The 27,799-nt window shown below is 44.1% G+C and overlaps 1 protein-coding gene across 2 annotated transcripts in view; it reads left to right on the forward strand.

Moving 5' to 3' along the window:
- The window catches only part of SUFU (SUFU negative regulator of hedgehog signaling), a 114,885-nt gene that overhangs the window by 33,454 nt on the left and 53,632 nt on the right, over nucleotides 1-27,799 (forward strand). For both annotated transcript variants that reach the window (XM_046026642.1, XM_046026644.1), the window contains exon 3: nucleotides 1,877-2,013. In XM_046026642.1, coding sequence (XP_045882598.1) covers nucleotides 1,877-2,013 — 137 coding nt within the window. The remainder of the gene's footprint in view (nucleotides 1-1,876; nucleotides 2,014-27,799) is intronic.

The raw sequence follows: 27,799 nt of genomic DNA on the forward strand, positions 1-27,799 counted from the left end.
AGTCTGAGGAACATGTTCTTTTTGTCTGTTTCTCAAATGTTTGCGGTTAGAGATCCTGTATTTTTCTTGGCCCAAGATGAAAGCCCTGGAATAATGGTCTAATACGTTTCACAAAGCTGCTTCTAATTGGAGGCTGCTTTAAATCTTCCCTTTGGCCTAGTGACCCATCTCCCTCGATGGAGTTTTAAGTCTGAGTCAGTGTTGCATTACCTTGGATTTTCACACTCCTCTCCAGCCTGCAGCCCCAGGGAGGTGGCTCTTCTGGCCTCAGCTGGCTTAGCTATTCCCTGAGCCCCCCTGCACTGAATTGCTCCCAAATATGACAGTTCAGTAAAGGGAAGAAAATAGCTTACCCTGTGTCCTGCCAAACAACTTCTCATCTGGTCTGTGAAATCCTGGTCATGTACTCTCGGACTGGTTTCTGTCTCCCACTCTGCTGGATACCCAGAGGAAATGCAAACCATAGACACCTCCTTTAAATACAATTAGGCACCAGCATGACACCTTTAAGGACAGATTCCTTTTCAGTCCTTTGGAGAACTCAGCTTCTCAGAGGTTATCTTCCCGCTACAGCAAGTGTGGGAGGGCTGAGCTCTCTCAGGCACACAGGCAAGGTTAGGGCTGGTGTCTGAGATTCAAGCTCTGCTTTGGAGCCTTTGGAATCTGTTTCTGTCCAGTCTCCTGGCCTGGCCTCTTGAGGGTGCTGAGGAGCATGATAGAGGAAAGATGCATGTGGAATTCCAGGGTTGGGCATCGTCATCCTTTAGAAACTCTCGCCTCTGACTCCCTGTTCCAGTAGCTTGGCTAGCAAGGAGGTGTTGGTTGTCATCTTAGTTTATGGTTTGTATTTGTATGCTGAGGAGTTTACATGTGTATAATCATTGTGGCTCATGTTTGTACAAGATATAATTACTGAAAATTATATCATGAACATATTTTAATTTTTAACCCTTCTCTTGCTGGCAAACCTCCTGAGATGTCAAGAAGTCCTCCGTGAATGCTGCCCTCCCAAACGGGGGTGTGTCACCCCCCGCCCCCCCACCAGGACTTGCTTTCTCATCCACATCGTTTTCCTCTCTGGCAGAAGTCCATTTCAGGGACTTCCCCGAAGACTCCTGATTGATTGTTTCCTAGAGGTCAGAGGCGGGCGTTCCTCCCTCGCCTCATCTTCACCGTGATGAGTGTGGCCATAGAGAGAGTAACTGTCATCATTCTGGGGTGAGAAGGGGGCCCAAATCATACTTCCCCAGGTTCCAGTGATTGAAGAGTACACTCGGGACACCAGGTTTCAGGAAGAGCATGTGCTGATTGATGAGCATGTGTCGGGTGCTGGGTGTCAGGAAGAATACAGGCCCTCCCAGTATTTGGAATCTGCCTTGGGACCTGTCCACAAATGCCGAGTTTGGAGACCAGCCCGCCCAGCCCAGGGATTGTACCCTGGTGGGCAGGGTGAAGGTGGGAGTGGAGAAAGGGTCTTGTCCTCACAGAGCATACAACAGGACTTGTGTCCTTAGCAAACTAAGTAGGTGCTTATTAACAGCTTGAAGGAATAAAGAGTGTGAATAAGGAAGATTTTCGGTAATAGAGCCTTAATCACTCAAAGGAATGTTCCAGAGCCACAAAATGTGGAACTCATAATTTAGAGTGCCACCAGGGGAATTTGATTGCCTGGGCCGAGGTCATACCCATGTAACCATGGGTGGCAAGAGTGTGAGACTAGTATTGTGACTCCTTTTGGGCTACTGAGGGAGATTCCTCTGATTAAGGGGTTTGGATGCTGAGGCCACCAAAAAATAGGGGAGAACTTTAATTAGACTTTAAAACCAGTTTTCCTAAGGTAGTTGAACTAAAAACATTTGCTTTTTATTCCTTCCAGATTTACAGGAACAGATGGGCCTAGTGGTTTTGGCTTTGAATTGACATTTCGTCTGAAGAGAGAAACAGGGGAGTCTGCCCCCCCAACATGGCCAGCAGAGCTAATGCAGGGCTTGGCCAGATATGTGTTCCAGTCAGGTAAGAATGCCAAGAGCCGGCTGGTGTGGGGATCCTTTTGCCATGAGCCTGGTTGGCTTTGGGGACTCATAGACATTATTTTGATATCTGTAGAGTGACCTTTCCTGTGAGTACTGTACCCCATTTGTACCACAAAGGTGGCTTGTTCTGCCTGGTGTTTCCCGGGTGGGAAGCTACCTGAGGCGGGGAAGAGAAGGCTATGCCACTATGACCTCCAATAGCCACTGTTACGATACCCTGAGCCCGTGTTGCAGACTGCCAGCCATACCTCAGATTCCCAGTGAGCCAAATGCCAACTCAGCATGGAGCTGATCAGCATTCTTTGTCTATCCCATTTCCCATAATTAGTATGGTCCTTGCTCCCTGCTGCCAGTGGCCTAGCCATCTCTATTTTTGGGGTCCCGAGAGCATGTGTTAATCTTAGTTAAGCCTTGGGTTAACAAAAGAATTCTATGATCTAAAATTTAAAAAATAAATAAAACAGAAAAAAAAAAGAATTCTATGATCTAAAATTTAAAAAATAAATAAATAAAACAGAAAAAAAATTCTATGATCTAAAATTTAAAAAATAAATAAAACAGGGGGAAAAAAGCGTTGGGTTAACAGTAGAGGGTGTGGCAAAGAGAAAGAATTGCTGGGAGTTTGATCACTCACAGTGTGAGGGGGAAGCTGGAATCAGGTGGGAACTTGACAATCAGAAAAATTTGACTCACGTGATTCAAGTGGCCTCCAGGGGATGGTCCATGCTTCTGGTGCCCCTCTGGAGACTGCCAACATGGCACCCAAAGTGGAGACTTTATGTTGGGACCTTGGTCTCCTGCCCTTAGCTCATCCTGCCTGTAGTCCTCCAGTAGGATAAAATGCTAGAGCAAAATTTAATACCATTTGTGAAAGGTTTCATATCATCTGGGTGTTTCTTTGTGGCTAATTAATTACTCAAACATTCCCCACATAGTCTCAAGATTTTGGTTTGTTTTTTTTTGTTTTTGTTTTTTTTTGGTTTGGTAAGTAACCTTCAGATGAAGGCCAAGACAGTTTTATCCAACTCTTTTGCTCTCTGACTGCCATGGATGAGCAGCATCTAGGGCAGAGACCCTCAGAGTGTGGTCCTTGGGTCCCTTGCCTTAGAAGCACCTGGAGAGCTTGTTGTAACCACGTGTTCCTGGGCCCCACAGGAGACCTCTGGCTCAGAACCTCTTCGGAGTGTTGTTCCCAGATGCTTCTGGTAGAGACTAAATTTAGAGAGCCATAGATGTGACAGTGACCTTTTTTCCCAGCTTCATGTAGGTTGTAAATTGAGGGTGCAATAGATCCTCTAGGTTGAACTCATCTGCCCTCTGTCTGGACCCCTGGGGTCAGTTGTTGGCAGGGTGGCTATCACATTATGGGACTGATCTTTAACTACTATCTTCCCTTTTGTGTCCTATGGAATAGTCCCCTTTGGGGGACTACAGTGGGTCCTTTCTAAGCAAGGGTTCCCAAACCTGGCTGCTCATGAGATTCTCTGGCAAGTTTGTCCCCAACCCTCTGTGTGGCTGTGATTCAGTTGGTCAGAGGGGAGACCGAGGCATCTGTTTCTTACTCAGCTTCCCTGGGATTCTAAGGCAGTTGGTCTGGGGATGATGTTTGGGTTCTAAAGGATTGTTGACCAGGAAGAAGTCCTCTTTCACAGGGCCAGGGGAAGCAGGCCTGAAGCAGTGGCCCATGGGATTTGGTACTGTCCTAATGTCGTTGGCAGAAACTTTTAAAATTATACCAGGAGTCTCTTGATTGAACCCTTTTGTCTTCTGCCTTTTCCTTCTTTGGATGCCTGAAGCTGACTGATAAAGAACTGTCTTTGGAAAAACAGACTTTTCTTGATAGGAAATTTAATCTGCTGTAGGAAAGGGGGCTCTAAAGACTAGGCAACCTCTTGCTTGTATAGACAGGTAACTCCTTGCCCACTGCTTAAGCCAGTGCATTTATATGTTTGTTTCTACTTACTGTACTTGCTCAGGTGGATAGAAATCAGAGAAATGTAAAAACTGTCAGGAGGAGTCAAGCAGATGAACTTCTGAAATAGTTTTGATATTAAAGTTCTGAATTAATAGTGCAAGTAAGTAGAGAAATAAGATCTAACTTGTGGAAGTTCATTTCAGCCACACAATAAACATCATCAGGGACCGTTTGGCACCACTAGTGTGATCGTCGATTCAGACAGATGATGAGCAGATGCTAAAACCATTGGATAAAAGGATTCGGGGGACAAGATATTCACAGGGACTCAAACCCTCCACAGATTACTTATTTGTTACCGAGAAAACTACCTTTACAGTGACAGGATTGACCACATGATCAAACATAGCAACACCAGTAATGGACAGCTTATTACTGGGTATCACTTCTTATGAGTGGCAGAGCACAGTAGAAGACATCAGCTGGGTAGCACTGTTCCAAAAAAGGTTTCACCTGCATTGAATCATGAGCAAACAATCAGACAAATCTAGATGGTAGGACATTTTATAAGAAAACTTTATGGACTCTTCAAAAATGTCAATCCCATGAAAGATCTGCAAGGATAAGGCGCAGGGCTGTACTAGATTACAGAACACACGACGGTTTAAATGCACTTGTGATCCTTAATTGGATCCTGAATTGGGGGGGGGTCACTTTTAGGGCCACTGGAAAAAATATAGACTGTATATTAGATAATAGGACCCGACAACTGAAATTCCTTGGGTGCCATATGATGTAATGGTTATTTGGCTAATGTGCTTGTTCTTAGGAGATAAAAGCTGAAGTGCTTATGAACAAAACGATATGATTTCTGCAACTTAATTTTCAAATGAGTATACAAAAAGTAAAGTGTGTGTAGAGAGAGAAGGGAAAGCAAATGGGGCAAAATGTCAACAATTCTGGCGAATCTAGGTGAAGGGCATATGGGTATTTGCTGTACTGACTTTCTGACTTTCCTATGTAATTGAATTTTTTAAATAAAAAAGTCTTGGCTGTTTCTTGAATGTAGCCTGCCCAGTGTGTACCCCATGGTCCCTTCTGCATCAAGGCCCCTTTTCTGGTGTCTTTAGTGTGACTTCAGATCATGTCAGGCAATGCACAGCCTCGGCAGGATGGCTACCCTTCCGAAAGCATACCACTTGGTTTTCTGTTTTCCAGATTCTCTGTAATATGATCATACTACTTAAATAGTAGCTAAAACAAACCTACCTGAAATGCTTTTTGGAACATGGCAAGGAATAATAATAAATTATTTAAATAATGGAAAAATGATTTTTAAAAGTATGTGGTAAGTGATGCAAGGGAGGAGGCCATGGCTATGGGCCTAAGTGGTGAAGACAAAGGCTCACATTTAATAGTGTGTTCCGTGCACCAGCCACTGTTGCAAGGGCTCGTTTAATATGCAGTAAAACACTAGGAGTTAGAAACCGTCTTATCCTATGGAGAGTGTAGCAGGGAGCAAGACAGTATGGAAAGGTGAAGTATAACATGTCCAAGATCACACATAGAGGATATGCAAAGCAAGATTTGAACCAGGAAGTTGGTTCTTCATGCCGTTCTCCTAACTATGATGCTATGTTGCCTATCGCTTAACCGATGTCTGGGCTGTTGGATGTCTCAGGCTGGACAGTGGGATTGGAGAATCCTCCATATGGATGACTCCACTGGTTTGCATGGCCTGTGTGTGAGCTCCATCACATCTCACTCAGTCACTCTGGAACATCTGGAAAATAGAGAGGGCAGAAGCCATTCATTATATTACCCAAATCCTCTTAAATCCATCCTTCTGTCCTTTAGCTTTTTTTTTTTTTTGCAAGGGAGAGAGAGAGATAGCAAGAGCGTGCAGGTGAGTGAGAGTGCAAGAGCGAGGGAGGGAGAAGCAGCCAGAGGGGGAGGGGGAAGCAGACTCCCCATGGAGCCGGAAGCCCAATGCAGAGCTCAGTCCCAGGACCCTGGGATCATGACCTGAGCTGAAGCGGATGCTTAACTGACTGAGCCACCCAGGCATCCCTGGTCCTTTAACTTTCATAGTTATGAAAAAATATATATAAAAAGTACAGCTTGATAACTATTCACAAACTAAACACACCCATATTACTAGCATCCAAATCAAGAAAAAGGCTAGTTCTCAGGGCACCTGGGTGGCTCAGTGGATTAAACCTCTGCCTTCAGCTCAGGTCATGGTCTCAGGGTCCTGGGATTGAGCCCCGCATCGGACTCTCTGCTCAGCAGGGAGCCTGCTTCCCCCCCACCCTGCCTGCCTCTGCCTACTTGTGATCTTTCTCTCTCTCTGTCAAATAAATAAATTAAATCTTAAAAAAAAAAAAAGAGGGGTGCCTGGGTGGCTGGGGCGCCTGGGTGGCTCAGTGGGTTAAAGCCTCTGCCTTCGGCTCGGGTCATGATCCCAGGGTCCTGGGATCGAGCTCCGCATCGGGCTCTCTGCTCTGCAGGGAGCCTGCTTCCTCCTCTCTCTCTGCCTGCCTCTCTGCCTACTTGTGATCTCTCACTGTCAAATAAATAAAATCTTAAAAAAAAAAAAAAAAGAAACCACAGGCTAGTTCTATAGAAACTTCCCTTGTGCCCACTTGTAATCACCATCCCTTGTTCTTTCCTTTTCTTTCTTTTTTTTTTTTTTTTCTCACTTCACTGCATTGTACAGGTCCTGAGCACCATAAGCCTGAACTTGTTGGTACTAAGCTAAGTAGCCCCCATTTCTGCTCCTCTCCCCGTACTGTTCACCATCCTGTGCACAACTATCAGGTCCAGGGGGCAGCCTAGTATGACTGTGAAGAGCATGGCTCCTGGACCCAGACTGCCTTCACTCTTAGCCCTGCCTCCTGACTTTGGGCAGTGTAACTCATTTACTCATCTAGAAAACAGAGATAATAATGGTAACTACACATAAAGTTACTGAGAAGATGAAATGAGCTTATACTTCTAAACAGTGCCTGATGGGGTGCCTGGGTGGCCCAGTTGTTAAGCATGTACCTTTGGCTCAGGTCATGATCCCAGGGTCCTGGGATCAAGCCCCGTATCAGGCTTCCCGCTCTGTGGGAAGCCTGCTTCTCCCTGCTTCTCCCTCTCCCACTCCCTGTGCTAGTATTCTCTCTCTTGCTGTCTCTGTCAAGTAAAGAAAATCTTTAAAAAAAAAAAAAAGTGCTTGATATATAGGAAGAACTACATATTACCTGCAGTTATTATTATTATTATTCTTTAAAAACTTTAAATGGACAGAGAAGGTGGGTACCTTGGTCCTTTTTTGCAATGACAATAAAGATGTTATTTAACAGCAAGGCCCTGTTAGAAAGGAAATGCCTTGCTTGTCCCTGAATCAGATGCTTGTCTCAGCTGATATGATGCCTATTTGGTGCCATTATCTTTCTCTACACAGAAAATCAATAATAATAGTGATACAAATAAAATCACCTCGTCGTGTTTGTCGCATTATACAACCAGAAAAACAAATTCAGTTCAACTGTGGCTCTTCGATTTATGTAGCTGATAGTCCCTGCAAAATCTTACACAAATCATCTTATATTTGAAACACAATAGGGCCCATGCCGTTTATTGCGGGTTTTGTAGTCATTCCTTTTATTAGGTGAAGAACCTTTTTCAAGTGTGAATAATTGCCCCTATTGTAACTGTTTTTTAAGACGAAGTTTAGGCCTTTCAGGACTTCTCAGAGTGTGGCACACTTTGCTGATGCTGCAGAGAACCTCCCTTGTGACGTGTAGGCCTTGCTCTGGCCCGAGTGGCCATCCTCTGCAAGGGCTACACGTATGCTGTCCTGCAGAACACATACTTTACGTCTGATGTGCACACAGATGCACCTGCGCATGTTGCTAGCACTCTAACCTGTCTGATGGTCTTGCCTCACCTGTGCTAGCTCCTTACACTCGGTGACTGTGTGTGCAGCACCCCGCCTGTCTGCCTGTGTGCACATGCTGAGCAGTGCCATCCAGTACGTGGAATGCTGAAACCTGCTTTTCCAGGTCCAAGTAGCATCCACAGCCTTGGGAAGAGCATCAAGACAGTGGTAGGCAAGGGGAAGAGGGACAAGGCTCTGGGGAGGATGGCGGTGGGTGGCAGTGCACACACCCAATTGTGGGGCCGTGTGAGGCTGCCTCTGAAGCCTGCTCTGAAGAATGACTCAGAAGATTCCTGTAACTTAGCCAGATGACAGCTGGTTCATTTGCTCAGAGGTGGGAAGTTGAGCTGCAGAGAAAAGGAAGTAGAAATGAGAGAGGCCTGGGAAAGGAGGCTATCCAGAGAAGGTAAAGGATTCAAGATGTGGGGGTGGGGCAGGCTTGTGTTTATTTTAGTCAGGTTGCCTCTAGTTATAAGAAAGTGACAGAGACCCAAATCAAACTCCCTTAATGACTTTATGGCTCAGGTTAGTGGGTCATCCAAGGTTTCAGGCATGGCTTGATCTTTATGTTCAAACAGCATCCTCAGGGCTCTGATTCATGTGTTGGTCTCGTACTATAGACTGACTCTCCCTACACATCAGGAAAGATGAGCATCACCAGTCAGTTCCTGGTTCTCTCGGTTTGTAGTCCCAGCAGGCAGGAGGCTGTTTTCTTCCCACTTTCCTACATCAGTCTTGGGGAAGGACTCAGGTTTCTGCCTCGGTCATGTGACCACCCTGATTGATGGTGGTGATGGTTGAGATGGAACACCAGAATTTATGTTTAAAGTTTCTCCCCTCTCCTCGTTTCTAATCACATGGAGTGGGAAAGAGTCCTCTAAAGCAGGAAAGTCCTCTAAAGCAGGAAAAGATGAGGTATAGTTCTGGGTAGGCAAAATCTCTTATGAGACCACGGGGGCATCTGTCACCTAGTAATTCTGATGCACAGTTATGCTCAGAAGTCCGTTAGGGTCCGCAGATGGAGTGGGCACCTTTCGTTCTGCCTTGTTGTGTCTGTTGGGAGGTTTTGACTACAAATCGTAGTATATACATCCTGACTGAAACGGCTTAACAATAATGGCACTTGTCTTACATAGCAAGTCATCTGGAGGCAGGCAAGTTCTAGGGTTGGTTTTCTTCTGTTCAGTGAAGTTGTTTAGGACCTGAGTTCTTTCTGACTTCCTGCTCTGCCTTCCTCAGCACTTCGGCTCGCTTTTTAACACGGGTTCCCTTATAGTCCAAAGATGGCTGCCACGATCCCTAGCATCCTGGAATCACACTTGACAGAGTCTACAGGCAGTAAAAGAGATACTGCTGTCCTGTGTCTCTTTTAAAGACCAGTCAACACCTTCATGGAACTGCCCTCATTGATCTCCCCTGGCATCTCACTGGTCAGAGTTATGTCAGGAAGTTGGGACAATCGTGTTGGTTTACTGATCAGCTGGGACAGGCCCTGGTTCCCTGAGGAGCACAGGCAAGGAAAGGCAGAGGTAGGAAATTGAGATTGTGTTGGTGAGGAGGGGAATGGCTCCAGGTGGGCAAAATAGTGTCTGTGCTTCCACCCAAGAAGCCCTCGCCCTGCCTGGAATCAGAGGACCCTTGCATATTGACCCGGACACAGGGCCAGTGCAATAGTGTCAAGTGGGAAGAGAAGAGTCCAGTCCTGAGGACAGGGGAGCTGTCGTTTCACCTGCTACAGGAGATTGAGGATCAAATCCAGCCTCTGGTGTGAATCATTTGGGAAGTCCTGTAGTACAGACACCAGTAACTACCAACAGACACTTCAACTTCTTTCCTTCCCGCTCTGCAGCCAGTTTCTCTTACTTCCCATTCTCTTTTAATTTTGTGATCAGCTTATTCCTTCTTCTCAGATTGCCAGTGACTGCTCCCCTGCCCCCCACTCTCTGGGTTTCATTAAAAAGAAACCATTCCCCAACTCAGCAGGGCTTGATTTCCGAGCTGTGCTTTAGAATTCTGCTGGAGAGGCTGTCTGCTCCCCGTTCTGCCATTGGTAGGCCTTAACCACAAATTCCAAGGCAATTTCACTTGAGTTTGAGGAGAAACATGGCCCCCCAACCTTGTAACTGACACTGTGGAAATTCAAGTGCCTTGGCTGGCTGCTGTTTAATGGCAACCTCATGACATGTGCTGAGTCTGCTCAATTTGTGATTCAGGCCCAAGTAGGGAGACAGGGCAGCACCGTGGAGCTTCCTGAGCCATCAAAGCTTGCAGCTGACTGAACGCTGTGGTATTGACAGATGAAGGCCAACAGAGATTTTTTTTTTTACATTTTCTTTCCTTTTCCCACTTCTAAAAGAAATACTTGCTCATTATAAAAACCAAAACTTAGAAATTTATGGCCCAGAAAGTGAAAATCCTTCCTAAGGCATCCTCCCACTGAGAAAACGTTGGTGTTCCTATTTCCAGACTTTCTTTTCAATGCATAGATCTGTATAGAATAATCGTTACTTTATAAAAATGGGCCATGCCAGGGCGCCTGGGTGGCTCGGTGGGTTAAAGTCTCTGCCTTCGGCTCGGGTCATGATCTCGGGGTCCTGGATCGAGCCCCGCGTTGGGCTCTCTGCTCGGCAGGGGGCCTGCTTCCTCCTCTCTCTCTGCCTGCCTCTGTACCTACTTGTGATCTCCGTCAAATGAATAAATAAAATCTTTTAAAAAAAAAATTAAAAAAGAAATCTTTAAAAAAAAATGGACCATGCCTTTTCATACTGTTGTTCAACTTGCTTTTTTAACTTAATATCCTTTGGACATCTTCCCATGTTAGGATGTTCTTTCTAACTGGGCTTTTTTATTGTCTAGATATACTGTACTTTATTTAACTAGTCTCCCATTGTTGGGCGTTTGGATGATTTGCAATTTTTCCTTACCACAAACCTGAAGTGAGCATCCTTGTGTGTGTGTGTATCTTTGTACTCTTGCCTAAGAATTTCTGTGGGATGAATTCCTAGAAGTATAATTACTAGGTTAGGTGAAATGAACATTTTGCATGTCAATACCCCTGAGACAAATAGTTATATTATTAGAGTAATACTGTTGTGTGATCGGCCAGGAGATACTATCATTGTTTTCAACAAACAACAGAATGATTGTTATATAAAATTGTTTTTATAATGACAAAGTGCTCTTTTGAGTCCTTGCGAATTGGTCCCCTTTCTTAGGTTTTTGGCCTGAGAGACCTCTTTAATACATGTTAAATGGCATACATTTGGGGTTAGGAAGAAACCAGGCCCTTACACAGTGCCTCATGAAGTTTATAGTTAGCATAGGAACCCATCCATCATGCTTCCTGGCTCTGAAGTTGGAAGTGGTGAGGGACACAGCCTGCCAATTGAAGTTGGAGAGACTTACCAGATATCGACAGCAGGTCAAGTTTTATATAAGGAATGTCTTGTTTCTTTTCTTTCTTTCCTTTTTTTTTTTTTTTTTAAGAGAGGAGGAGGGGCAGAGGAAGACGGGGAGAGAGAATCTTAAGTGGGCTCAATGCCCAGCTGTGAAGCCTGGTGGGGGGCTTGATCTCACAACCCTGAGATTAGGACCTCCGCTGAAATCAAGAGTCAAACACTCAACTGATAGTTGAGCCACCCAGGCACCCCTATATAAGGAATGTCAAGGAATTGTGTCCTTTTCTTGAGTTTTGCCTCCTCCTACCTTTTCTTTTCTTTTTCTTTTTTTTTTTTAAGATTTTATTTATTTATTTGACACAGAGAGAAAGAGAGAGAGATCACAAGTAGGCGGTGGGGGTGAGGGAGCAGGCTCCCTGCTAAGCTGAGAGCCCGATGTGGGGCTCGATCCCAGGACTCTGAGATCATGACCTGAGCCGAAGGTAGAGGCTTAACCCACTGAGCCACCCAGGCGCCTCTCCTCCTACCTTTTCTAAAGTTAAAATTATACTTGTAATTCAGTCTTTTCCTATTGAGGCTCTTTTTTTAAAAATTTTTATTCTTTTTAAAGCTTTTATTTATTTATGGCAGAGAGAGCGAGAGAGGGAGCACAGGTATGGGGGTGGAGCTGGAGAGGGAAAAGCAGGCTCCCTGCCGAGAAGGGAGCCTGATACGGGGCTTGATCCCAGGACCCTGGGACCATGACCTAAGCCAAAGGCTGAGTCTTAACAACTGAGCCACCCAAGTGCCTGTTTTTTTTTATAATTAAAAGTAAGTGAATAGAGCAGTAGCTGTTAAGATCTAAGCTATCCTAGGCACTTGCATTCTCTTATTTAACCTCCACAGTAGGTGGCCTGAGGAATGATTTTTTTTTTTTTTTTTTTTTTTTTTTTTGGCCACTTTTCAGATGGGGAAATGGAGTCAGAGAGGTGGTGGGCCTGGCAGAATTTCCTGCAACTGGTGAGGAGCCAGAGCACGCCTCCAGGGACACCCTAACCAGCATAGGTTTGGATGCTGTAGCCTCTTGAGCCTCAAGGATCCATTTTAAAGAAGACTAGGAGGAAAGGAACTATTTTTCATTAGTTGTATTTTTTTTTTAAAGATTAAAGATTAACCTTTTATTTATTTTTTTTTTTTAAGATTTCTTATTTATTCATTTGACAGAGAGAGATCACAAGTAGGCAGAGAGGCAGGCAGAGAGAGAGAAGCAGGCTCCCTGCTGAGCAGAAAGCCAGATGTGGGACTCGATCCCAGGACCCTGAGATCATGACCCGAGCCGAAGGCAGCGGCCCAACCCACTGAGCCACCCAGGCGCCCTAGTTGTATTTTTTATTTAAGGGCCTGCTACATGCCAAGGAGTGTGCCAGATGCTAAGGAAGCCACCTGGAACAAACAGATAGGGTCTCTGCCTTTAGGCATTGGAGAGAGACCCTGAAAACACAGGTGCAGAAATATTTGATTCCATCAGGTCGCTGAAAGGGAAAGGTCAAGGTGCTCCAAAGAATAGGGTGGTTTTAGATTGTAGAGTCAGGCAAGGACGGGACTGAAGGCAAAAAAGTGGGGAGAAGCGTTCTTTGCAGGGAGAGCATCGTATGTAGGCCCCGAGGAGGGGAGGAGCTGGAGGAATGTGAGGAGCTGGAAGAATGCTCCGGTGCCTGGAGGAGCCAGGAGGCTGAGCAGGTCCAGGGAAGTGCTGAGCCACATCTGCACGCGCTCAAAGTCGTGATGATGAGTGACTTTGATTCCAAGGGCTGTGGAAAGCATTTGAAGGAGGAAGGTGAAACGACCATTCTGGGGCGTGAAACACACCTCCCCCCACCTTTTTTTTTTTTTTTTTTTAATTAAGATGTGATTGGATTTGAAGTGTTGGAGACTTTCTGTTTGATTCTGAGAGTGGCTCTTTCTCAGGAAGGTGCTAGGGCCCCTGCAGCACTTGGGAGTCCCAGATCCTTCTCAGTCCTGCCATGCTAACCCTAGGGACCTTAACTTAGTATAATCCTCCCCCCAAAACCACCCTATTCTTTGGTGCACCTTGACCTTTCCCTTTTAGCCTGTGTCTTATAAGGCTCTCCAGCCTAGGGAGGGGCCCCTCATCTCTGCTGGGGGCGTAAGCAGCTTCTGCGGTACTGATGCCCCGCAGCATACCACAGGGCTCTCTTTCCAGACCCAGGAGGCAGATCAGGCTGTGCTTCCTCACCCCTGCTCTGCAGGTGAGTGAAGGAAGTCAGGAAGATGGAGCGAGGAGCTTAGAGTGTGTCCCCAGGTGTGAGAAACTGCTACACTGCAGTTCAGCTTCTCAGCAGCAGCTTACCTGGCTTTTTTTCTAGAGGTCCCAAGTGGATGTGATCTTAATAGCTTTGCCTCGAGTAAAACTTTCTGAAAGGAGACGCTCCATCATTGCCACTGAGAGCTGCCGAGGTCTCTCGTTTCCTGATTTGGATAAGCTACCCATTGCCCCAGTCAGCTAACTGAAGCCAAATGGAACTGCCTGGTTATATTAATATCATTTTTCTTCCTCATATTCGTTTTAATTTTCTTGACGTTTTCTTTCCCTCAGCCTGATTTATCCTCTTTTCTGGTTGCTATGGGTCTGTAAAATATTTTCCCTTTCATCTGTTAGTAATACTGACCAACTGAAAGGCAAAACAATCCTTGATTTTTCTGCAATTTCCCAAGATTAGATTAATAGTTGAAAGATACTCCACTGGGGGAAAAAAACCGGCCAGCCCCTGAGAAATGATCTTATGCCCTAAAATTTAAGTGGTTTGCATGTAAATTATAGTCTACCCAATATTAAATTTAGGTGTTTTTAGGGAAGACTCAAACCCTAAAAGCAGAGGTTGGCAAAATACAGCTTGCAGGCCAAATGCTGATGGCCACCTGTTTTTGTAAATAAAAGCTTTTTGGACCACAGCTATGCCCATTACGTATTATCTATGGCATATCATCTGCTACAACAGTAGAATTGAATAGTTCATAACAGATACTATGTGACCCTCAAAGCATAAAATATTTGATATCTGGCCTTGTACTGAGAAAGTCTGCTGACCTCTGACTTAGTATTTTCCACTTCTGAATAACTACCCAAGTGGAGCGGTGGCCATTTTTAAATCTCAGCAGTGTAGCCAGATGCCCTGTGAAATGAATGCCTTTGCTGGGGCCCATGCCGGGCCCCTGGCTGAAGGATCGCAGTATGCAGACGTTTGTTGGGGAGGGGTGAATGGAAATCATGCTGAGCTGTTGCATGATTTGAGGCATATTCCCTTAGCTTACATGGGTCTATATCTTACTTGGAGAACCACATGAAATGCTTGGAGGTTCTTAGTAGAAAAGGGTTATTGGAGGGACGCCTGGCTGGCTCAGTCCATAGAGCATGTGACTCCTGATCTTGGGGTTCACATTGAGTTTAGAGATTACTTAAAAATAAAAATTTCTAAAAACTACAAAAAAAGGGTTATTCAATACAGGCATTAAGCTAGGATACTTCACCCTCAGACTCGTTCCTACATCCCTGGCCCCCTTAATTGGTTGGCTCTGAGCAGAATGTGACTCCTTTGTCTCTAGCACCTGCATTTCAGGGGCGCTCCCTGCAGGGGGCAGTGCCGGGCTCTGACAGGTTGAGCCCAGCAGCTGGAGAGTTAGGCGCAGACTCAGCACCTCTGCAGGAGGTGGAATTCTTTGGCACTCTAATGGCTCCCAATGGACTGTTCAATGAAGGATGCTGGACAATAGTGTGGAAGGGAGCAGGAGCTCAGGACTCAGGCTGAATATCTCTAAGACTTGGTTATTTCATCTATGAGATGAGGTAATAGTACTATCTACTTCCTAATATATTTAATGCCCCTAGTATAGTATCTGACATAATACATGAAAGTGATTAATATTATTTATGTTATCATTTAAGAAGTATGTTGTAAGAAAAAAGGAAACAGACTTAAAAGAAAAGAAAAGAAGCTTGTTACAACAGTGTGTAGAGTTGGGTCCTAATCCTGTTAATAGTCTATATACGTCCATGTCGGTGACGGGAGGACGTAGGTGAGGACATGTCACAGAGGCCATTCTAGGGTGATACAGTCATGAATCATTGACATTTTCCTTTCAGGACATTCCTACCATTTTAGAATTTTCTGTGCAGAGCATGGTTGTTATTATCAGAAAAGAAAAAACCAAAGGATAACCACGAGTGAATTTTTCAAAGGCCTGCCCAGAGGACAGGACAGTGAGCCCCGAGAAGCAGCCCCAGGCCAATACCACAGGATAAGTCACCACCTCAGGGTGTACTCTCTGGTGTGGTTACTGGAACAGTTTTGACTACCACGCAGTGATCTGCCAATGCAAAGGCTTCTGCTTTCTTGCCCAGTTTCTTCATAGTGCTCTCAGTGGGAAATAAATGATTTCCCTAAGCCAGACACAGCTCTGCTCTGGCTTCTGGGGCCCTGGATCTCCACAGCCAGGCCTATAGTCTTGCCTTGCAGGGTGGACAGGCTTGTTGTTTGATTTCTTTCCAGCACTCAGGGGCCAGGAGACTGGCCTGCCCCCTCCCCGCAGAGTTCTGATGAGGTTCCAGCAGCATTTCTGACCCCTCATAGAGCCACTTCTCCAGGAATATGACGATTGAAATTAGAACCAGGAGAGGAAAAGAGAGAGGAACTCGAGTGTTTTTCAAGAGGGATCGTAGCAAGTGGTGGTCTGCCAGCATGCAGCAGGGTGCCTCTGAGATGGCAGTGGGTAGCCTTCCTCTGCCTTGTCCTGCTTGGGTCCATGATACTGCATCTAGGGGCCTGGCTTAGGGGAGGGAGGCATCTCTGGGACAGATTGTAGCCCAGTGTCTTGGCCTTCCTGAGCCCCAGCCCTAGCTCTAACAGTCCTTCTCTGGGTTCAGAGATGCAGGGAGAATAGGACACTTATCAGTGTCCTGGGCTGACTGGGCATGTCACTGTCCCCACCCATATTGGCTAGCGTGGTGACCTGAACACAGGAAGCCTTTGTCCTGTGCCTCTCTTCACTAGGCCACTCAGATCACACATGCATTGTGTTCTGTCCCGGCTGATGCGCTTTTATTCCCCCAAACAAAAATAACTATTGTTTTTCCAGTTTAAAAAATGATGTTAAAAGAAATCCAAACAGTGTTGAAAACTTGAAAAAAGCCAGTCACAGGACAGTGGGTAGAATGTATTTTTATTTTTAAAAAAGTAAGAAAAAAGGATGAGTTTGATTATATAGACTTGAAATACAATCTTGAAGAATGCATGCCAAACATGAACAGTGGTTATATCTGAGAAGTGGACTGATGGGAAAGAATTTCATGTTTTACTTTATACACTTGTCTGTTTGAATTTTGTATAATAAGCCTGTATTACTTTGTAATTTAAACAGGCAGATAGGGGCACCTGGGTGGCTCAGTCAGCTGGGCATTTGCCTTAGGCTCGGGTCATGAGCCTGGAGCCCTGGGCTGGAGCTCTGCATCGGGCTCCCTGCTCAGTGGGGAGCCTGCTTCTTCCTCTCCTCCCAGCTCAAGTGCTCTCTCTCTCTCTCTCTCTAATAAATAAGTTAAATATATTTAAAAAATAAACAGGCATATAATTGAAAACAAAAAGTAAACATCATCTAAATTCCAGCCCTTAAGATAGTTACTTGTAACCTTGGTTACCATCCTTCTAGACATGTTTCTACACACAAAAATAGACAGTTTTATTAAGTTAATACTGTATATGTTAGCATGCTTTCTTCACCCAATGTCACATCACAGAAATCTGTCCAGCTAAGTGAATACAGATCAGTGGCAGTGTTTGTCATGGTTGTACATTGCTCCACTGGATGGTAGTGAAAGGAAAAGGCACTGTTTTTCTCCACTGCTGTACTCACTTACGTGACCAGATGTGTGGTTTGTCCACACCACTCTAATCTCCAGTTCTCTGGGAACACCGACTGGGTGTTCTACAATTCAGCTCATTTGTGACACTATTTCCTTGAGTGAGTGTCTGACCCCACGAGTAAGGACTCAGTCTCACAAGGCTGCTTCTACTGCAAATGCCGATCACAAGCCCCAGGTTGTCACTTGTGCTTCCAACCAAATGGCTATAAATCAGAGTTCCCATGACTCCCTCCTTGGCTTCAGTAATTTGCTAGAAGAGCTCACAGAACTTGGAAAACAGTTTATTACTAGATTACCGGTTTCTTATAAAAGGATACAACTCAATTGTGACATTATTTACCATAGCCTAGACAAGGAAGTAACCTAACTGTCAGTGAATAAAGAAAATGGGATGTATACATACAATGGAGTAATATTCAGCCATAAAAAAAGAAGGAAATCTTGCCATTTATGACCACATGGATGGACCTTAAGGATGTTACACTAAAGGAAATAGGCAGAGAAAAACAAATACCGTGTGATCTCACTTATGTGTGAAACCAAACACATAAGTCCCCGTCCCCCCGAAATAAAAAACCTGACAGATATGGAGAACAGATTAAATGAGTGAAAGTGGTCAAATTTCCAGTTATAAAATAAGTCATGAGGTATATAATGTATAGCATAGAGACTACAGGTAATAATTCTGTATTATATATTTGAAAGTTGCTAGAGTAAATCTTAAGACTTCTCATCACAAGAAAAAAACTTGTGACTACGTGTGGTGAGGAATGTTAATTAGACTCCTTGTGGTGATCGTTTTGCGATATAGGCAAATATGAATCATTGTATTGTATACCTGAAACTAATATAATGTCTTATGCCAATTATAGCTCACTAAGAAAGAAGAGAAAAAATACTGCTCAGGAACAGCCAGATGGAAGTGATGTATTGCATGGGGCAAGGGATGTGGAAATGAGCACAGAGCTTCCATGCCCTGTCCAAGTATACCCCCTCTTCAGCACCTTCACATGTTTTCCAGGCTGGAAGGTCTCTGAACCCCATAATTTCGGGATCTTTTTGGAGACTTCATCATGTAGGCATGATCAATTATTAACTCAATCTCCAGCCCCTCTCCCCTTCCTGGAGAAGGGGGGGTGGAGACCGAATATTCCAAGCTTCTAATCATGGCTTGGTCTTTTAGGTGACTAGCCCCCATACTAGAGCTATCCAGGAGTCATTAGTGTTGCCCCATTACAACAAAAGACACTCCTGTTATCTAGGAATTTCAAGGGATTGGAGAACTCTGTTTCATGAATTAGGGTCAAAGACCAAGAACAAAAGAAGCTCCTTACACCTTTATTGCTTAGAAAATGATGGATATTTTAAGCGCTCTAGCCAAAAGCTAGGGACAAAGACCAAAATATGTATTTCTTATTATAACATGATATCACAGATAGTAAGATAACAGACCGCTCTAGCGTAAACAGATCCCGAGATAGTTTCCAGCTCTCCTCCCTTTAAACAATACTCTAAGGAACATTTATGTCTGTACATCTTGGCAACCATATTCAATGATCTCAGAATAAATTTTTAGAGGTTTTTGTCTTTATTTGAGAGAGAGCAAGAGAGAGCGAGTTCAGTGGGGAGGGGCGGAGGGAGAGGAAGAGGAGAAGCAGACTCTGCACCAAGCAGGGAGTCCAACGTGGGGCTTGATCCCAGGACCCATGGATCATGACCTGAGCTGAAGGAAGATGCTCAACTGATTGAGCCACCCAGACGCCCCTCAGAAAAAATTTCTCAAGTGGGATTTCTGGGTCACAAGGTTTACACATTTTGCAGTTTGGTGCATATACCCACCTCTACTCCTTGAAGGTGATTCCATGAGGCTGAGTGACCCCTGACCACACAATTGCCACTGTGCCATAACCTGTAGTCATGGGCAGTTGGCAGCCCAACCACTGAGAAAGCACTGTGTAGCCTTTGAAGTCCACAGAATGAGTCACAAGAGTCTTCCAGTTTTTGGTGACATCAAGGTTGGTTTTACTCTAATGTTAAGGAAGTTCTTTGAGGCTGGGGGTCTTTAGGCCTAGCAAACTCTGTGGCTCTTGGAAAACCCAGCTAAACTTCTAAGTTTACGCTCATGTTCACTCCCTATTCCATCCTCCAAGCAAGAAGAAATGTCCCAGCAATGAGTATGGCCCAAGAACCAAAATGTGATCACTCATAATTTACGGATGCCTCTTTCTATAACCAAATCACCCAAAATTGGTTGTTTTCAATACCCTTCCTATGTCTGATTGGTAGGGAACTTTGGACGTATGTGGGCAGACACATAGACAGCTGGGTGAGGGAGGGTGTCTAGTCTTTACCCGTGTACTCAAATAAGTGCCTGCTTCATGTTCCATCTCCAACCCAACAGTGCCTTGGATGCCACATTCTACAAGGGACATTGACAATCAGAATGTATTCCCAGAAGAATGACTTTCAGAATGGCAAAAGCTTTCTTACACTGTGATCTGTGAGGAATGGCTTTAAAAGTAAGGAGACTGGAAACATTTAGTCTGGAGAAGAAAACACTTTGGGATGAGGTGTGGGGAGTGGTGAACTATGACCTACAACAGGTGTTTTAAAAATATTGAGGTCTAGCCATATGGAAGAGGGATTGGACTTTTTCTTTGTTAACCAGAGGAGAGAACTAGAAAGCTGTTACCTATTCTTTTGGATGTGGGAGCATTTTCTTTCTCCCCCCTTTCTCTCCCTCCCTCCTTCCTTCCCTCCCTCTTTCTTTTTTTTTCTTTTTTCTTTTCTCTTCCTTTTATTTCCCTTCCTTCCTTTCTTCCTTTCTTTCTTTTCCTCCCTCCCTTCCTCCCTCCCTCCCTTCCTTCCTTCGTTTCTTTCCTTCCTTCCTTTCTTGATTCATTCATTTATTACAGAGGAAGAAAGCACACACACAGGGTGAGGAGTAGAGGAAGAAAAGAGGCTGTTGAGCAGACTCCCCACTGAGCAATGGAGCCTGTTTTGGTGCTGGGTCCCATGACCCTGAGATCATGACCTGAGCCAAAATCAAGAGCCAGATGCTTAACTGACTGAGCCACCCAGGCACCCCATGGAAGCATTTTCTAACATGGATAGACCTTGGGAGGCAGTAAACTTGCCATTTCTGAAGTTGTCCCAGTAAAGTCTGGGCAGCTGCTGGCCAAGGCTTTTGTAGGGGCTTTAAGTGCTGAGTGTGGGGTTGGTGATCTGGAAGCTCAGACCACTGAACCCAGATGCCACTTAATACATACTTGTCTTTCTTCTAATCCAGCATGCTTACGACTGCTTCTGCCATGCGCCTGTCTCGCTTTCTGCACACTGGCTGCCTCCCCCTTCTTGGTGCTTTCTGTCCCACAGCCCTCCAGGTCTGATCCAGCTGGATGATCTCTGAGAACACCCATAAATACTGTAACCGCATTTCTTGATGTAAACTACAGAAAGAGGGGGTTAGTTTTCTGAGCCAAAAAGTAAAATCCTGCTCCCTGTGGAAGGGTCTGCTCTGCCACAGTGGGTGGACTCTGTCTCATTTCCTGCCAAGTCCTTCTGCCTCCAGTGTTTCTTCTAAACAGTGGCTGTGTTTTCCAGTGGTAGAATCTTTCAAATGAATCACGATTGCTTCATTTGTATAGTACATTCAGCACAAAAGGCAATTTTCACGTATTTTAATTCTTTTTTCCCCTAAGATTTTATTTATTTTTTTGACAGACAGAGACAGGGTGAGCGGGAGCAAAAGCAAGGAGAATGCGAGAGGAAGAAGCAGGCTTCCCACTGAGCAGGGAGTCTGTTGCTGGGCTCGATCCCAGGACCCTGGGATCATGACCTGAGCTGAAGGCAGACACTTAATGACTGAGCTACCCAGACACCCCCATATTTTAATTCTTTTATTTGATTCTAAAAACTACCCTGCAAGGTAGATAGTATCATCGTGTTTTGATACATAAAGAAATAAATGCAGAGAAGTTAAATGGCTTGTTTAAGGTTATACAGCAAGGAAAAATGCATCAAAGAATAAGACAAAGGGAAGTACCATTACATGGAGACTCTTGAGGATCTGTTTTTGCCTTTTTTTTTTTTTTTTAAGATTTTATTTATTGGAGAGAGAGAGTACAAGCAGGGTGATCAACAGAGGGAGAGGGAGAAGCAGGGTCCCCACTGAGCAGGGACCCCAACATGGGACTTGATCCCAGGATCCGGAGATCATGATGTGAGCTGAAGGCAGAGGCCCCAACTGACTGAGCCACCCAGGTGCCCCCGTTTTTTCCTTTTGCCTGAGGGCAAATTTAATACATTTAGGGTACATGTTTGCCGCCCCCCGCACGATCCTGTAGAAGAAAGCCAATCAGTGCTGAGCGATGCTTTTACTTCACACTGTAGTGGCCGGTGACAGAGCTAAGAGAAGTCAGTCTTTTATTAATTTCTTTTTTTCTGAGGTTCCTGGAGATGATGCCAGCCAAAAAGCTCTGTGGGTTAAATGTTGATGTTTCAAGCAAATGACCCATAAACACATGAAAAAAAGGTATTCATCTGGGGCGCCTGGGTGGCTCAGTAGGTTAAGCCTCTGCCTTCAGCTCAGGTCATGATCTCAGGGTCCTGGGATCAAGCCCCGCATGGGGCTCTCTGCTCAGCGGGGAGCCCGCTTCCCCTTCTCTCTCTGCCTGCCTCTCTGCCCACTTGTGATCTCTCTCTCTGTCAAATAAATAAATAAAATCTTTAAAAAAAAAAAGGTATTCATCTCACTCAAAATAAGAGAAATGCAAGTTAAACTACCCTCAGATACCACTTCTCCCTTGTCAGATTAGTAGATTACAAGTTTGATAGCATATCCTGTTGTGAAGGCCCTTACATGTGTTCACAGTGGGATGTACAATGGTGCTCTCTCCGTGGAAGAGAACATATCAGTATCCAGCAAAACAGATCCACTTACCCTTTGATGCAGCAATTCCACTTCTAGGAATCCCAGAGATAGACAAAACCATGAAAACACGTTCACAAATGGCTATTAATTGAAGTAGTGTTTGTGGTAACTAGCGCCAAGTGTCTTCTTGTGACAGCGAAGGGTCCATGGGAGGAAGTGGAAATGTACTCATGCTTTGTCAAGCCTCTGCTTGGGTTTGATAAACTGTCCTATTGGCCAAAGTAACTCCCATGGCCAAGTGCTTAGAGTCAGAAAGGGAGGGGACTACAAAGTTACAAAGTCAATACCCTCAGAGAGGGTATTGCCTTGGGGCCCTAGTGCAATCAGTTTACCATAGGGAACTTAACAGTGTTTCTTGTAATTCATACAGCATGGTTTATAGATTTATGATCTTGATCGTATAAATAGAATACACTCTAAGTTAACGAGATGGCTCTTAAAATGCATAAATCAAACCACTCTATTTCAGATATTTCAGTATACATTTGTTACATTTGGGAGTAACAAATCCTCGCCATTCTGGGCAGTAAAAGATCTGATGGTGATAGCAGTAAGAGCGATGAGGAGGACGGGTGCAGCTGCCTCCTTGAGAATGTCTGTGAGTGTCCTCAGAGTTGTTACTTAAAATGTCCAGCACATTAATCAAGCAAAAAATTCCCTTTTTCATATAGCCTAAAAAGCTGTTGAAGAGGCGCCTGGGTGGCTCAGTGGATTAAGCCGCTGCCTTTGGCTCAGGTCATGATCTCAGGGTCCTGGGATTGAGCCCTGCATCAGGGAGCCCGCTTCCTCCTGCCTCTCTGCCTACCTGTGATCTCTCTTTCTGTCAAATAAATAAATAAAATCTTAAAAAAAAAAAAAAAAAGCTGTTGAATATTCAGGGATATAAAATCAAGTATGGTGGTGTTGGAATCAAAATAAAACTATGGCCATTGCACCTTAAAAAAGAAAAAAAAAGCAAAATGTGGAAAAAGTATCTATAGTAAGTTTCACTTACATAAGAAAACATGTTTTTCTTTATATTTTTAAATGGAAGGGTAAACCATAATATTTTTTAAATGACAATCTATGGGAGAAGGAGGAAACAGATGGAAAGGACAGGAAGCCAACTTCTCTGAATATATCTTGCTCTTAGATTTATGACTTTGGAATCATGTAAAAGTTTACATAATTATAAGACAAATTAAAATGAATATTTTTCCTCTGTTAGTTTTTTTGTTCTATAAAGCAGATTATCACAAAGTCAGTGGTGTAAAAGAACACACATTTATTATTACCTCTTTGGGTCAGTAGTCTGGGTACAGCTTAGACCTCACCAGGGTCTCCCAGGGTCTCCGAAGTCTGAAATCAAAGTGTTTGCTAGGTTGTATTCTTATTTAGAGGCTCTACTGGGGATGAATCTGCTTCCAAGGTCCCTCAGGTTGTTGGCAGAATTTCCTTGTAGCTGTAGGATTCAAGGCAGCTTGCTTCTTCAAAGCAAGCAACGCAGAAAAGTGTGTGTGTGTGTGTGTGTGTGTGTGTGTGTGTTGGGGGAGGGGGATGTACAGTCCTTTGTTTTAAGGCTTTTCACCTAATTCAGTCAAGCCCATCAGAGATAATTTCCCTTTTAATAACTCAAAATTATTTGATTTGGCCTCATATCCCTTAGGAAGGATGCTATTTCTTTTTTTTTTTTTAAGATTTTGTTTATTTGACAATGAGAGACGCAGCAGGAGGGAATACAAGCAGCGTGGTGGTGGGGGGGAGGAAGAAGCAGGCTTCCTGCCGAGCAGGGAGCCAGATGGGGGGCTCAAACCCCAAGACCCTGAGATGATGACCTGAGCTGAAGGCAGAGGCCTAAGGACTGAGCCACCCAGGTGCCCCAGGAAGGATGCTATTTAAAAAACAAAAAAGGTGCCTGGTTGGCTCAGTCAGTGGAACATGTGACTCTTGATCTCGGGGTTGTAAGTTCGAGCCCCACATGAGGTGTAGAGATGACTTAAAAAATAAAATCTTAAAAACAAAAACACACACCAGGAAATAACAAGTGTTGACAAGGATGTGGAGAAAGTGGAACCCTTGTGCTTTGCTGGGAGGGATGTAAAATGGTGCAGCCATTGTGGAAAATAGTATAGTGGTCCTCAAAAAAGTTAAACATAGAATTACCATATGATGTCGCAATTCCACTTCTGAGTATATATGCAAAAGAATTGAAGGCAGGGTCTCAAAGAGATATTTGTATACCCATGTTCGTAGGAGCATTATTCACAATAGCCAGAAGGTGGAAGCAGCCCACGGGTCCATCTACAGATGAATGGATTGACAAAATGTGGTACATGCATACAATACAAAATTATTCAGCCTTAAAAGGGAAGCACATTCTGACACATGCTACAACATGGATGAACCTTGAGGACATTATGCTAAAGCAAAAAAAGTCACAAAAAGGCAAATATTGTCTGATTCCACTTATATGTGTACCGGGAATAGTTTAATTCATAGAGACAGAAAATAGAATGTTGGTTGCCAGGGTCCGAAGGGAGGGGAATGGGGAGTTAGTGTTTAATGGGTACAGAATTTCAGTTTTGTAAGAAAAGAAGTCTAGAGATTGGTTTTACAACAATGTGGGTGAACTTAACACTATTTAACTATAAATTTAGAGATGGTTAAGATAGTAAATGTTATATGTATTTTACTACAATTAAATATTAAAATTTTTTTTAGAATCAGGTGATTTGGGGGCACCTGTCAGTTGAGCGTCCAACTCTTGGTTTCAGCTCAGGTCCTGGGATTGAGCCCCGTGGTGGACTCTGCTCTCACCAGGGAGTCTGCTTGTCTCTCTCCTGCTCTGCCCTGTCCCCTGCTCTCTTTCTTCCTCTCTGAAGTAAATAAATTTTAAAAAGAACAGTTGATTTGGGATCCTAATGACATCTGTGATATCCCTTCACTTTTGCCATGTTCTTTTGGCAAGAAGCAAGTTGCAGGTGTTGCTCACACTTAAGGTGTGAACATGGGAGGTGAGGAGGAATCGTAGGGGCCCACTTTAAAGCTGGCCTGCCAGTATTTCCTAAAAATTAAAAGCAAAATGAAACAAAATTCACAGCCTATCTCATTGATGTCATAACAATGCACATAGATTTTAAAACACAGTAATGTGACTGTATATCTCTAATGGATATATCACAAAGACAACCCCCCCTATTTTCAGTGTTCATATTGTTAATAATATTGGTATTATTCTGAAACTATATATATATAAGATAGGATAAAGCAAATAAATATATTAGAACCTAAGATTTTGAGTAAGAGAAAGAGAAACACAAATGTAAAATTAAATTAAAATTCTGTATTCTTAAAACTTTTTAAAGATTTATTTATTTATTAGAAAGAGCGGGGAGGGGCAAACGGAGAGAACCTTAAGCGGACTCCACACCCAGCATGGAGTTGATACGGGGCTGGATCTCACGACCCTGAGATCCTGACCTGAGCTGAAACCAAGAGTTGAACACTTAACTGACTGAGCCACACAGGCACCCCTGTATTCTTAAATATTAACTGGAAATATCAGGATGAACTTGAGATTATTTTCTCTTTTAAAGACAGTATTTTTATCTTTGTTTACTGAAAAAGTATTTTTTAAAAAGATTTTATTTATTTATTTATTTGAGAAAAAGAGAACACGAGTTGAAGAGGGGCAGAGGGAGAGGGAGAAGCAGACTCCCCTCCCCAACTCAATAGGGAGCTGGATATGGGGCCCGATCCCAGAACCCTGAGATCACAAGCCCAAGTCAGGTGCTTAACCGATGGAGCCACCCAGGCTCCCCTGAAAAAGTCTTGAAACAATAATCTAGTAGCCGTAGTAGGTGCTTCTAGGTCCAGATTATGGTTACCATGTACCATTTCTCATTAAAAGAAACTAAGGCCAGGGCCTGGGTGGCTCAGTCAGTTAAACATGGCACTCTCGATTTCAACTCAGATCATGATACTGGGTGATGGTATTGAGCTCTGTGTGAGGCTTTGTGCTGGTGGGCGTGGATCCTGTAGCATTCTCTCTCTCTCCCCCCGTCTGCCCCTCCTCCCCTGCTCCCGTGCTGGTGCTCTCTCTCTCAAGAAAGAAGGACAGAAAAGAAAAGAGAAGAAACAAAAAGGAAAGGAAAAGAGAGAGAAAGAAGGAAAGAAGAAAAAGAAAGGAAGGAAGGGGGGAAAAAAGGAAAGGAAATAAGTTAAGGCTTTTTGGAGAAATGGCTGATTCCAGTTCTGAGACAGGAAAATATACACAATGAGCCCATAACTTCTTTTTTTTTTTTTTTTTGAGATTTTATTTTATTTATTTGACAGAGAGATCACAAGTAGGCAGAGAGGCAGGCAGAGAGAGAGAGGAGGAAGCAAGCTCCCTGCTGAGCAGAGAGCCTGACTCGGGACTTGATCCCAGGACCCTGAGATCATGACCTGAGCTGAAGGCAGAGGCTTTAATACACTGAGCCACCCAGGCACCCTATGACATCTTTTTTTTTTAAATGGTTTATTTATTTGAGGGAGAATGGGAGAGGGAGAGAAAGAATATGTGCCCGAGTGGAGGGAGGGACAGAGGGAGAGGGAGACAAGCAAACTCCCCACTGAGCTAGGAGGCAGACATGGGGCTTGATCCCAGGACCCTGAGATCATGACCTAAGCTGAAATCCAGAGTCTGACACTTAACCAACTGAGCCACCCAGGCACCCCAAGCCTGTAACATCTTTTTATACCAGAAAACAAGGAATGGTAAGGGTCATATCAACAGACCCAGGAGAGTCTCTATTTTAGAGACTTCTACCAGCCAAAGATGGGATTATATAAGTATTAAAAATAACAACTGCAATGGATTGAAACACATAAAATGTATTAAAATCCATGTGTGCCAAATAATACTTTAAAAGGCAGACAACAAACTGATCGTTTTTAGAAGATTTGATGATTTATTTTTCTTGAAAAATAGCGAATAAAGGAAAAGAACCACACATTTAATCTGCCTTTCCTATATAAACTAAGGATTTCTAGCTAAACAATGATAAGGGACGATAGAATAGTTTTTGGACCCTCATTATGAGATAATGGATCTAGCAGTCGTCACCGTGGCGCAGCCAGCCATGAGCTTACAACCTCTAGCTCTAACCTTTGGCATTTACAGGAAACGTCAAGGACAGAGGGACATGCTAAAGGATGGCATGGGGACGCAATCAACAAAATTCAGACTTTGGGGAATTTTACTGGAAAAACAACCTGGTTCCTTCAATAAGAAAAAAAAAGAGGAAGAGGGAAAAACTTTTAGATTAAAAAGGCTTAAGAATAAATCAGTGAGGGGCGCCTGGGTGGCTCAGTGGGTTAAGGCCTCTGCCTTCAGCTCGGGTCATGATCCCGAGGTCCTGGGATCGAGCCCTGCGTCGGGCTCTCTGCTCGGCGGAGAGCCTGCTTCCCTTCCTCTCTCTCTGCCTGCCTCTCTGCCTACTTGTGATCTCTGTCTGTCAAATAAATAAATAATAAATTAAAAAAAAAAAAAGAATAAACCAGTGAAATATACTATGTGACCCTTATTTGGATAATAATTTGAACTGTAGAAGACATTTATAGAAAGTCAGTTTGGGGGTGCCTGAGTGGGTCCATTGGTTAAGCATCTGACTCTTGATTTCTGCTTGGGTGATGATTCCAGGGTCATGAGGTCAAGC

This window comes from Meles meles, chromosome 13, assembly GCF_922984935.1.
Source record: "Meles meles chromosome 13, mMelMel3.1 paternal haplotype, whole genome shotgun sequence".
Lineage (NCBI taxonomy): Eukaryota > Metazoa > Chordata > Mammalia > Carnivora > Mustelidae > Meles > Meles meles.